The 13,667-nt window shown below is 42.0% G+C and overlaps 1 protein-coding gene across 1 annotated transcript in view; it reads right to left on the reverse strand.

Annotated features, from left to right (window-relative positions):
* zmiz2 (zinc finger, MIZ-type containing 2) overlaps positions 1-13,667 on the reverse strand; it is a 33,645-nt gene that overhangs the window by 9,992 nt on the left and 9,986 nt on the right. The window contains exons 3-12 of the mRNA XM_034897004.1: positions 11,761-11,878; positions 10,405-10,607; positions 8,882-9,050; positions 6,197-6,400; positions 4,533-4,745; positions 3,117-3,200; positions 2,812-2,989; positions 2,114-2,255; positions 633-711; positions 205-349 (exon numbers count right to left, since the gene is read on the reverse strand). Of these exons, the coding sequence (XP_034752895.1) occupies positions 205-349; positions 633-711; positions 2,114-2,255; positions 2,812-2,989; positions 3,117-3,200; positions 4,533-4,745; positions 6,197-6,400; positions 8,882-9,050; positions 10,405-10,607; positions 11,761-11,878 (1,535 nt within the window). The remainder of the gene's footprint in view (positions 1-204; positions 350-632; positions 712-2,113; positions 2,256-2,811; positions 2,990-3,116; positions 3,201-4,532; positions 4,746-6,196; positions 6,401-8,881; positions 9,051-10,404; positions 10,608-11,760; positions 11,879-13,667) is intronic.

The following is a 13,667-nucleotide window of genomic DNA, read 5'->3' on the forward strand; positions in this document are numbered from 1 at the left end:
GGACCACTAAGGTCTATATAAAAGAGACTTCAGATACAGTATCAGGGGACCACTAAGGTCTATATAAAAGCATCCAAAAAGCAAAATGTCATAGGACATTTAATGTAGAATAAAATCAACAATAAAATCTGGGAGTCGGGCACCAAAACTAGAAGCACAGACGCGCCCGGTGGTGAATCAGGGTTAGACTGAAAGGTGTCATTCAAAGGCTACTTACACAACAGCAGGCGGTTACTGTGATCTGTACGGTGTTACGTCCCGGTTGACACACTGGCTTTAGGTACAAGGGCTTGTGGGAGGTTTTGTTGTCCCCTCTTTCAATGCACAAAGGAGTTGCATTGACACTCACCTGATACAGGATGAACAAAAAATAGATAATTAAATCACAAGTACTGTACATTTATTTGATACTTTGTTTAGCCTTGTTTTTGACGGCTGAATCTAAAAAAAAGGTACAACAACATGGACTTTTAACACTTTTAAAACACACTGCTGTAAGTCATATCCTTGATATATAAATAATTATTGCAATATTCAAGTTTCACAGTCAAACCCTTTAAGAGAAAGCACCATCTCAAAGACGAGTCCCACCCTCGAGTAACATTATATTAGCAAAGATCGTTGATGCCTACTTGAACAGAGGCGGGCCAGTTGGTGTTCATCTGTCGGTCCTCGTGGTGGTAACACTTAAACTGCAACTCCAGATCCGGCCTGCAGGGGGCGACACAACACAAGGGTGAGGGAGAGACTGGGTGGGGTTATCAAAACATTCCTCTTTATCTGGTGTTTATAAAATCACTCAGGAAGAGAAACGGACACACCGAAGCTACATTACATGTTTCAGAGTTATAAAACCCTTCTATAGTAATCCCCCAAATATAAACCCTTTAAAACACTGTTACTTTCCTGCCTCCATGATTCTTTAGGGAGTAAAAGCCTGGTGTGGAGTCCAGACAGTGGAGAGGATATTATCTTGAATCTATATTTGAGGAAACATCCCTTGAGATCTCACGCATATATAATTGTTATTGTGAGGCCGGGCTGGCTCAGTTGGAGGTTTATGCTTGAGTCCGACCTGTGACAATTTCCTGCATGTCTTCCCTCCTCTCTCTCTCTCTCTCTCTCTCTCTCTCCCCTTTCTCATATATCTGTCCTGTCCATTAAAGGCAGTAAAGCCCCCAAAAAATCTTTGAAAAAAATAAAATACAATTCTATTTACGATAAACTAAACAATCCTAATGACACAAACCAGGAGCAAAATCATCCGCATCAGGTATCAACCGCAGAGGTCATCTTCCCCTTAAAACAAACGCGCCCCGTTACTTGAAACCGGTAAAAACACAGAATAAAGCCGTTTCAGTCAAGTTTCTCTGATGCTGTTTGGCTTGACCGTGGAGGGCCAGCGAGCCGAACCGCCGCTACTGTTTGCTCAGCTGGTTGCTCTGAAAACTTAACATCCAGACGTCCGATGACTACAATCCTACATCCTGGTAAAATATTGAGTTAAAAATAAGAACATGTCTGGTCGTCCGGTGACTTTCCCGAAGCAGAAGCTTGAGTGACGACAATGACCTCTTATAAAGAGTCCATCATGCTTTTTAAATCCTCCGTGTCCTCCTTGGCTACTAGCAACTATGAATTAGTTACTGTGAACTTAGAATTGAATCCAGAAACTGGATAAAAAAGTACATCTATGACCGCTACGACCACAACGCTGATACATGCACGAAATAGACATGACGCCCTGGACAGGCGACCAAATGTAACGGTGCATTTGGGATAATGTAAATACACATCGCAACATATATAACGCAGGCAGGGGTTTTCCTGCATAGAAGATTATTTGCCTGAATAACGGCAGTTTTTCCCGGTGCGGGTTGACAGTGATTCTTACGCGTGCATCACGGTCTAATGAGCAGGGCCCCCACTGCAATGGCTCTGAATGATGCACATATGGGGGTCGCAACACTAAACCCATACAAATAAAATCCACCATCATGAGGAGCTCATGAACAGGCCAAAGGCTTAAAGATACGGAAACAACAGTTTGTGTCGACAAGCAATCAAACAAAAACAGAAGAGCGGAGGGTGTGCGATGGGAAAGTCTTCCTACCTCAACATGAGCGTTTTGTAGACGGAGTCTCTCAGCTGGAAGGCGTGGTTGCTGACGGCCAGGTTGTGCTCCAGTCTGAACGGCTCCAACACCACGCCGTCTCGCACCGGGAACGTCAGGCGCAGGTCGTCACTCGGGTCACCTGTAAGGAAAACCAGAGCCTGCCTTCAGGGCGTTTCCACTGCAGGTGCTTTCCACATGAGAACTGAGACACTTTTACAGGAACTTAACATGACTTTGGAAAGCACCAAAGATTAAAATGTAATATAATTCCTATACGATATCTATCAGGATAGTGTGTTTGCTTCGACTTGTTTACAACTTAATCCACAAAATAAGGATGTACTGGTGCAATTAGTATCAACATTAGGATGAAAAATCTCATGTCGTTTTGGATGTTTTTATATAGACCTTAGTGGTCCCCTAATACTGTATCTGAAGTCTCTTTATATAGACCTTAGTGGTCCCTGATACTGTATCTGAAGTCTTTTATATAGACCTTAGTGGTCCCTAATACTGTATCTGAAGTCTTTTATATAGACCTTAGTGGTCCCTAATACTGTATCTGAAGTCTCTTTTATATAGACCTCAGTGGTCCCCTAATACTGTATCTCAGGTCTCTTTTGTATAGACTTTAGTGGTCTCCTAATACTGTATCTTCATGCTTTCTGTGTGTTTACTGCCGAGCTGTGTCTCACCTGTAGAGACCTGCTGGGTGTTGATGTTGGGTTTGGTGTCCGGAGGGAGGTACGGGGGTTTCGTGTCCTGGCCCGGCGACATGTAGGGAGGTATGGAGGTCCCGGGTGTCATCGGAGGCGTGGGATTCCCTCCCATTGGGGAGCTGGGATATCCGGGCATCACTCCACCCCGGCCTGGCTGAGAGACGACGATAAGGGGTGTTTACAACTCCAAAGTATCTCCTTAAAAGCCCCTCACGGCATACTTCTCTGTGTTATTCCTCAGTCGTTTATCAGGGGATGAGTTGAGTGCATACAGGACTTACCCCGTTGACTGCAGCCTGCGTGAAGGCGTTGTACCCTCCGGCTCCTCCAGGTGGCAGACTGCCCTGACCGTTGAACGGCTCTGACTGGAAAACACAGACAGGAAACCAGACACTCAGATACTGAACCATCCACCTGGACCCCAAAGAGTTCAATAGTGTTAGATCTGTGTGCCGAGAAGTAGAGCCCTGTGCGGGACGTTTTTGTGTTTTTGATCCCGACAAACATTAGATTGATTCTCAACAGACTGACCAATGATTTTGTGTCTTCTCCCGTCTCGCAGGGAAACTAGTTATTTTATCATTGAATTACATTCAAATGCAATAAGAAGTTATTCTAGTGCAATATCAGGGCAAAGTGACCTAATATTCATGTATTTATCTAACTTCAAGTCCCTGTTGATTGGATCCCTCATGTTGCTGTAGAGGGGGGGGGGGGGGGGTGCCCCAGGAGAGGGATGCTCCGTGTGTGTTGCCGATTTTCTTATGAACCTAACAGTCGGTTACAGCCCTGATCAGGAGCAGCGCTCCTAAATCCCGGGCCCTGCTGTCTTTTTTTTGGACCGCCCACTCCCCCGATATGTGTGCTGGGTCCCGCGGGATCTCAATCTCTATGCAGTCCTCTACCGGGAATTATAAGACTGTGTCATTGTGTTTGATTGTTTTTGTCAATACAAATGTCAGAAAATAGTGAAAGCTTATATAACAGAGCAATTTCCCCGGGCCCAAGGTGGCGGCTTTAGATGGTTTGTTTTATCTGACCAATGTCACGATTCTCAATAATAATAAAAAAAAGTTACTCAATTTAACAAGAATAAAAAAATGAAATAAGAAAAAAAGATTCGTAATTAAATAATTGATTTACAGAATGTAAATGTAGTTACATTTCCCGTGAGGTAGTTTACACGCCGTAACAAAACAAATCTGTAGAGCTTGAATCGAGATAGGAATGAGGAAGTGAATACATTTTGTTTTTTTGCACGTGCCTACTGAAAAGGTTTTTTTCAGTATTTGCTTTTATCGTGAAGCGGTTTGTAACTTTTGAGAAGTTCCATAAAAAGAAATCTTTACCAACGTAGAAATCCTATAATAAACTTTAAGGGATTGCTTCTGAACACTTTCGTTTTTTTAAAACACAGAATTCTGGCTGATTTTCTACTTTTGGACGCACGTTTGAGGCCGATAGCGGCTCACTGTTTCTGTAGAACGTGCGTACTTTATATCATTTTGGTTTTGGTTTTAATCTAGTGTTTCTAGAGGCTTCTTTATACAAGCTTCAGATAGCTTACCAGTGTGTCCCAATTCACAAATCTGCATTATTAAACTCGTCTTGAACTAAATGTAAACTCCAGTATCGCTGCGGGCCTCAGACACACCGTCCCTGGCTCTGTTTTATAAAAGGAACCAGAAGTGGACTACCTTATAATACTGTGGAGGATTGGGCTGGCCGGCTCCAGGGGGGAACTGCCCCGGGTTGTGCGATCCAGAAGTGTACTGCCCCATGAGAGGCATCCGACTGGAGGGGTAAGAGGGTGAGGGGGGGCATCGCTGCTGTGGACCAGTGGGGTACTGCAGAGGCTGGGTAGGGTACCCCGACATCCCTCCTGAGCCGTACTGCTGCACCGGGAAACCCTGAACACACGGAGAGGAAACGAGTTTATAGAGAAACACGAGCAACAGAAGGACAACGCCTGTGTTACAACACCACAAAACACTGAGTCACCTCACTGCGTCGTTGCCCAATACGTCTTGTGTTGCTAGTTCAAAATATAATATACTAATATAATTAGTATATTATGTTATTTGCACATATCTGTAAAAAATTCTACTTATAGTAATATCCAGCTGTATATTATATTCAGTACATTTCTAGCTGTAAATCTTGCTCACAATACTTGTTATCTATATTTTATATTCATAGGACAAACCCATCTGTAAAACTCTGTTTATAGCAGTATTCATTTCTATATTTATCCAGTACATATCCATGTCCTGCTCTTATGGAACCAGTGTATATCCTGCACCTGCTGCTATTGCACTTCTGGTTAGACCTAAACTACATTTCGTTGCCTTGTACCTGTGTAATGACAAAAAAGTTGAATCTAATCTAATCTAATCTAATCTAGTTGTCTATTATGTGTATGTCAAACATACATTTAACAAAAGGTGCCCAACATTCAGCCGCCCACAGCGAGGACGCATTGTAAAACAATCTGGCACTGCAATGTAGTGTTAACCCTCCTGTTGTCCTCGGGTCAAATCTGACCCCCTTTAAAAAATATCTATATCTGAAATATGAGTTTCTTTTTAACCAAATTACCACAAATAATGGATTGGATTCCTTCCAACGTTCTTTGCAAACACAACCGATCACTTTCTTTCTTTTGATCTTAACTATTAGTCAAAATAATTCATAATTTCTGCTTTTTTAACTAAAATAGTAGGTATAATTCTATATGAATGAGGGTTTTTGACCATGAATTCCAAAAAGCAGTGTACACTAGTAAGGTGGTGGTAGTGAAAACTAAAATAAATAAATAAATATATTTATCAGAAAAATGGGCAGAAAGGTCACATTGTTGTCTGTTTTTGACCCGGGAGGACAACACAGGGATTAAACATAGTGATGAAACACGCTGGAAAAATAACTTCCACGTTTACGGCGGCAGGAAAAACAAGCAATTAAGGTTTTATTTTCATTGTTGGTTATTTTCTGGATTAGTTGTTTATGAAATGTCTGAAAATGGGGGAAAATGGTGATTCTGGGGTTTCTGTTAATTGACGAATCAATGACTCGATGCTTATAACTTCTCTCCAGTTTTGTTGTAACTTCTCAAACAAGACGTCCAGTCAGAGCCGGGCTGGCACGCCATGCCATCAAAAACAGGAAGTGATTTATATTTACATTTTCTTATTTACATCTTTTTATAAATACAAGCAGTGTGTTTGCTGTTGGTTTGAGGACACAACACCAGTGCAGAGAAATCACCTAATGAGATTTAAGAGTGTCAGCCTTCTGCATTTTGAATGTATGAGCAAACATCATCATCCCCCCCACCCCCCCACCCCACCCCCTCACTGACCTCTGAATGGAACGGCCGTTTGAGCCCCTGCTGCTGCCCAGGATAGCCCCCGTGCTGGGGCATCTTCTGAGCCTGGGCAGGGTGAGAAGGATACAGGCCTCCGCCGGGAGGTGGAGGTCCCGGCCTGGAAGAGACCATCCCCGGAGGGGCGCGGTGGCCCGCGTGAGACAGGAACTGGGTGCTGTAAGAGGATGCTCCACCCATCTGGGAGGGAAAGGGAAGTACGACAGCAGGGCTAAAAAACAAAGCTCGCTGGGTATTTGACACAAAGTACAGGGGAGTGTGAACAGTGTGTCAGAGAAGGAAAGTTATTAAAACACCGTGAAGGGTTGTGCGCCAGCGGGATTGTCACCTAAAGGGCCCATTTGTGTGACATCCTGTTGTGCTCTTTATCCCCCCCCCCCCAACATCTAAGGTCCCAATGTTATAGGATCAATAAGGATTTTAAACAGTAAGCCAGTAACGCCAGACTGTACCTAGCACACTCTATCTGATCACGGTCTTCCACTCCCTGTTTTAGTGCTAGTGCTGCATGATATGAGGAACATTTTGGCTTTTTTTGCCATTGCAATATTAGTCAAAATATTGAAGGGAATGAGCATGTTTGTATCATTATTCCCATTTTCACTGACTTAAATTTAAAATGATTATAGTGTGATTTCTCCGAGGATCTGTACCAAACAAAGAGGTCTTCTGTAGTCGTAGGATTTGTAGGCCGGGACCTCTGCAGCACCACGATACTTCATTTAAGAGAGTTTGACACATACTTTGCCTTTCACAAATACTGAGCATTTCTGCAATTTGGATGTTGCAACAGTCCATAATGCAATTTCAATAAAAGTGCAATTTTTTGTGCAGCCCTAATTAGCGTTGCATCTTTCATAGATGGTCAAGCATTTCTGAGTGATCACGTTGCAAATGGACAACTCGCGTTCCAACTACACCTCCTTTCAATGCAGTTTCCTTACAGGTGGTGAAATGATGTGTGTATTATGTCAAAAAGGCTTGAATCCAGCTCGTTTCCACCACATCTTAACTGTGAGCTGTTTGGAAGTGAATTAATCTGGACGTTAGCTGAGGAGTTGTAGGAGAGGTTGGATTTGTCACTGTTAATTATACGGCGTGCAGGCCCACATTATCAAGTTTTCCCCCCTTAAAAGGTTGCAGGGACCGTGGTTTATGCAGTGAGCATTCGCTCTCTTTGGCATCCTGCACACGGTCAGTCAAAATTATTTCATTATTAATAATTAAAAGCTCTCTTCCCACTGAATGTGAGCATATCTGTCATATACTGACAGATATGCTCACAGGTCACTTGAATCTGTGCAATTTCATTTCATACAGTGCAATATTTATTTATTTATTATTAGTACTTAATCATTTCATTTCATCAATGTGCAACATTATTTATTAATTTGTTAACACTTACCTACGTTTACACAATGTGTATTCAAAGCTAATTTATATGTGTATACAGTTGCTCTCCGGACTCAGGACTGTGTAACCCCCCCCCCCCCCCTCTTTTTTCTGTGCACTACCCTACACTTTATATCTTTGACTTTCTATTTTTGATTTTTGATATTTTATATTGTTATCTTATATTCTTATATTTTTTGTGTCAACTCTGTGAAGGGATTGCTTTAATCTTGTTGCACGAGTACCGTGTACTTGTGTATAATGACAATAAAGGCTTTCTATTCTACTCTATCTCTGCTTGAAAAATCTCATAAAAGACAAGAGTCGTTTGACAAGTGTGGAAAGTCGTCTAAAAGTTAACCAAAGATGAACAAATGGTTTGGCCAGTTTGGGCTGATTCCTACGTGTCAACAAAGACGATCTCACAACCTGTTGTCTCTTCTTTCTAAAACGGGATCTAAAGGTGTGGTATTGTGAGCATCATGTGTACATTGGGACACATGGTGTTGTACAGCCTGGGTTTGCTTTGTTCACTTGAAGTGGAAACAGAAATGATGTTTGCGAAGCTCACACAGTGACTCTTGTTTTGTTGTTCTAGAGAGTAAATAGTGTGGCAAGAGAGAGCTGTGTCAAATGAGGTCATGTCTCTGCTGTTAATCAGAAACATGTGTCATGGATCTGTGGACGCAGCAGAAAAAAAACGCTTCTTATTTGCACCCCTCCCAAAGGCCCTGCAACCAAAGAGCACAGCTCCAAACCCGGCCGGCGTGTGTGTGTGTGTAAAACCTGTCTTAACAACTCTCCTGAACTTTGACTCATGAGGCAATACTCATACCAAAGATTTAGGTCAGGAATTGGACAGAGGTCTAGTTTTTTTTTTAAATTGCTTGCATGGACAGCTTTCGTTTAATGCTGACTGTTAAAAAAAAAGGAAAAAAAAGGGCATTTATATATTACATATATATATATATATATGCCCATTTTGATGCAACTCAGACCAATAAATGACTCTGCATGACTTTATACACACTGGCCCAAGTTGTGACTGGAAACTGAAAACATCCTGTGAAAAGATTTAGTTATTATGATGTCAAACTAAATAATAAAAAAGTGCCAGAATAGGTTTCAAACATGTTGATCTGCTAGAAAACCCACATGGACAGGCTAGATCGGCACTGGATCTATGTTTTGGGCAAAAAAAAAGATAAATAAAATGACTCTGGGTGAGGTTAAAAGAGCCCAGGCTCCCGTGCACACCGGCACATTTACCTGGCCATAGTTCATCTCCTGGTTCTGCTTCTCCTGTATTGCTGCAACGGTTGCCGTAGCAGTGGCGGTTGCTGTGGCGGCGGCGGCGGCGACGGCAGCGGCTGCAGCCTGAGTGAAGTCTGAGGGAGGACGAACGCCCAGACCGGCACCTCCACTGTTACCAGAGTAACTGCAGGGAGAAGAGGACGACGTGGAGATGAGTGGGCGGTGAACCAAATGAAATGAGCGTGCGAGTGTGTGTGTGTGGTGGCTTCGTCATGAGCGTGAGTCAGAGCAGTGGGTGAGAGCAGCCACGCTGACATGTGTTGATGCTGAAACCCCGCAGAAATAGCACAAAGCATTGTGCTACGTAACAACACCCAACACTGTCCAATTATCAAACTCATTTCCATGTTATGCCTTCATTCTCTTTCCTGGTCAAAGCCACACATGAGAATTTATACTGATAACAAAAGAACGCTCAGTGTTAACCTTCATGGTGTCTTCGGGTCAAACTGAACCGTTTTCAGATACAGTATTAGGGGACCTATAAGGTCTATATAAAAGAGACTTCAGATACAGTATTAGGGACCACTAAGGTCTATATAAAGAGACTTCAGATACAGTATTAGGGGACCACTAAGGTCTATATAAAAGAGACTTCAGATACAGTATTAGTGGACCACTAAGGTCTATATAAAGAGACTTCAGATACAGTATTAGGGGACCTATAAGGTCTATATAAAAGAGACTTCAGATACAGTATTAGGGGACCACTAAGGTCTATATAAAGAGACTTCAGATACAGTATACAGTTTTACTGTTACAGCTGTAGCTTTTGGTGCAAACAGCTGCATTGTTAATTGGCTAAAATACACAGAGATCAATGTTTCTGTTTGCTATGGCAACATATTCCACGGGGCTTTAAACAATACACCCCCCCCCCCCATATGTGGGCCAAAATCCCTGCTGCAGTGTGTGCAAACCTCATCAAGAACTACAGGAAACGCATGATCTCTGTAAAGGTTTTTGTACCAAATACAGTCGTAAGTTCTGCTTCTTCTGAAGAATCAAATACTTATGTCATGCAATAAAATGTAAATTAATTATTTAACAATCATACAATGTGATTTTCTTGATTTTTGTCTCAGATTCCATCTTTCGCAGTTGAAGTGTGTGTATAAATATATTTATTTATTTTTTGAAGTCATACTGATACGATATGAGTATAATTTAGTGTTAAATTCACAGCAGCTGACATGTAGTGAGCAGAGGAGTACCAAATACAGTATTAAGTTCTGCTTTTTCTGAAGGATCAAATACTTATGTCATGCAATAAAATGCAAATTAATTATTTAACAATCATACAATGTGATTTTATGGATTTTTGTCTCAGATTCCGTCTCTCTCAGTCTACGTGTATGTATACATATATTTATTTATTTATTATTTATTATTTTTTGAAGTCCTACTGATACGATATGAGTATATTTTAGGGTTAAATTCACAGCAGCTGACATGTAGTGAACAGAGGAGCGGCGTACCTTCCACCGTAGCCTGAGGACTGGTTGTAAGCAGCACTGGGACGCCCGTACATGACGGGCTGGCCGTAGCCCTTGGAGACGGCGTCCCCGTACGACTGCTGGCCCATGTACTGGGAGCCCATGCCAGGACCCATACCGGGGCTGCCGCCAGGCATCATGTGGCCACCAGAGCCCTCACCAGGACCCATGGGTGACCCAAACACCTACATGGGAAACAGAGAGAGGGTGTCACCTCGATCGACAGTCATATGAACCATAACGAGGGAAGTCAATAAGAGAGTGGAAGGCGAGAGAGAGAGAGAGAGAGAGAGAGAGACGACGTTCTAGTCATATTCAGACTGAGTCTCACAATGAAAGTTAAACTGTGTTTAAAGTAGTGAAACATAACATTAACTTACTGACCGAGGTCTGTTTCTCAGTAGTTATGGTGTGTGAAATCAACACACTGACAGAGATACAGTTACACTGATAACATTGTATTGTATTGCACTCACAGTGGCGTTTTCTTCGGTAAAACTTTACTTAAATATTAGACTTCGTAATTTGGTACTTATAAGTTAAACGGGAAAGACCTTGAAAGAAAAGCGCAATTTACACCCAGACATAGACTCATACAGGGCTGCAACTAACACTTACTTCTTTGTCAATTAACCTGCGCGTTGTTTAGTTTATAAAAGTAGTGAAAAATTGCCGTTATGCTTTTTTTAGACAGCTTGTTTTGTTCAATTTACACTCCCAAACCCAGATATATTCAGTTATGCAAGCATAACATGCACAGAATCATTACAGTCACAGTTTAAATATAAAGCTTGTTGCTTTAAATTGAATGTTCTGTGTGTCACATTTCCAAACATCCCAGAATGTGCACACACGTTTGTTCTTCCCCTATAATCTGTGCAGCTCTCGTCCTACATCCTGAAGGAGTCGTTTTCCACGTTGATAAAATGCTTTTACTCCTACACGTATAAGTAGGAACAAACATGCATCAATCTGAGGAGTTTGGGAGCATATTTAATAAGTTAAAAAAAGGCTGTAATGAGCCAGCTGAAGCAATTAGGCAGCTCACTTCTACTTCCACCGAGGCGTGGGAGTGAGCTTTAAGAGCAGCTTTTAGGTGTTCAAAATTAGTCACATCAGAGAGGAACAGGCGAGTGGATTTGGCTTTATATCTTCTCCTCTGATAACTTTCTTTAAGGCGAGACACTACAAGGCAAAAACATGTTTTTTCTTAATGTCATATGAGCCTTCATTTCACATAATAACTAATAAATACAAGCTTTTCTTTGTGTCACAAAACAGGAGGAGGAAAAAAATGCAAAAAATGTCCCCGGGTGCTGAGACATGTGTTGGTGTTACCTGACTGTGTGTGGGATTGGTCACGCCCCACACTGTGGTTACTACGGAGAGAGATCCTGGGTGCTGATTGGTGCCTGGTTGCCAGGAGACTGGGTCATTCAGGAAGGGCCCGTCGCTGCTGCAGGAAAGACATGAAGCCGAGTTACTGGGATGGTATATATAGCTATAACTATATCATAGTTAGGGCTGCAACTAAGAATTATTTTCATATTCAATTCATCTGTGCATAATTTTTGGGATGAATGGATTACTTTTTTGGTCTCTAAAATTAGACCTGCAAAATAACTTTGATTGTATTTTTTACGGCATTGCTTTTTTTTCGGTTTCTTCTTTCCAATCGGCTGCGTTTCTGAGGCTGCGTGTCGTGTCAGGAGGGTTGGCAGCACGTCTCCTGCTCTCATGGCTTTCTGGAGGGAAACGGAGCAGTCAACGGGCTCTGTGGCTGCACTCAAATAAAGTGTGTTTTGGCTCGAGTACCCCCGATGGAGATGAGTCCAAAAAACAGGCTGAACAGAGGACGCTTGCCTTAAGAATTTGTAATTAAGGATTTAAAGCTGTTTGATGGAATTTGTTCATTTTCTCTTACGTGTTGGGTTAGTAGACAACAGGGAACGTGCTTTTTTCCCCTCTCGTACCTCTACAGCTTTAAGTTTAGCAGTGGCACTAGGACTGTGAATTGTCTAAATATGCATGCACATCAAACAGCAACAAGACATTCAAATATCAATATTTGATTGGGAAAATAAATCCTACACAATCATCTCTATGGCTGTGTGTGCTGTCCGATTAAACCCAGCCTTTAGTCCAGATAATTCACAGCAAGCGAGTGGACGTCAATGGACAAGCACACAGCCAGGAGAACCAAGAAGTGGCTCTGAAAGAAACAGATCAAGGTTCTGGGGGGGCCTCCAGCAAGTCTCCAGACCTAAACCCAATAGGGAATCTTTGGAGGGAGCTCACACTCCGTGTTTCTCAGCGACAGCCCAGAAACCTGACTGGTCTAGAGAAGATCTGTGTGGAGGGGGGGCCAAAATCCCTTCTGCAGGGTGTCAGACCTGGTGAAGAACTACAGGAAACCTTTGACCTCTGGAACTGCAAAAAAAAGGCTACTGTACCAAATATTAACATTGATTTTCTCAGGTGTTCAAATACATATTTGCAGCTGTATCATACAAATAAAAAGTTTTAAAAAAATAATACATTATGATTTCTGGATTTATTTTTTAGATCATGTCTCTCACAGTGGACATGCACCTACGAGGACAATTTCAGACCCTCCATGATTTCTAAGTGGGAGAACTTGGCGAAAATTCAAGGAATGGCAAAAGAATCAGTTCTTTATGTAGAGAGGTCTACGGTGTTTACATCAAGTTTTACATTACACAGAACATTCTTTTATTAGTTTGTATTGGAATATGTCGTTAATAGATCTTTAAAATACACGTTAGATGAACCTGTACAAGTAGTTTTTTTTCCTGTTGTATTCGTTGCCCTCTTGTTGACATAATGCCCAAAAACAGATATTCAAATGTATTCAAGCTAATGTGTTAAAACGTCAGTTTTTGGGCCAATTTTGACAGCCCTACAGTGGTTTAATAGCAACCGACTGAAGAATTAGCTCCAGCAACTCTTTATCTCGACCTACTCACACAGTAAAGACGGTGTTGCACCGAAAACTGTGACCCCTTTAAGATATTTTACAATTACAATTTAACCCAGTTATCGGTACTTTCCACTCCTTACATACACAAAATTGTCTCGTTACTTTTGTTTTGTACAAGAGGTCGTGCGTCTCACACTGCGAGCGCCACACGAAGGAAAAAGTGAGGGAAAAGAAAAGACTTGCTGTCCAAAGGATCTGAGACTGTGTGTGTGTGTGTGTGTGTGTGTGTGTGTGTGTGTGTGTG

The sequence above is a fragment of the Etheostoma cragini genome, chromosome 16, assembly GCF_013103735.1.
Source record: "Etheostoma cragini isolate CJK2018 chromosome 16, CSU_Ecrag_1.0, whole genome shotgun sequence".
Lineage (NCBI taxonomy): Eukaryota > Metazoa > Chordata > Actinopteri > Perciformes > Percidae > Etheostoma > Etheostoma cragini.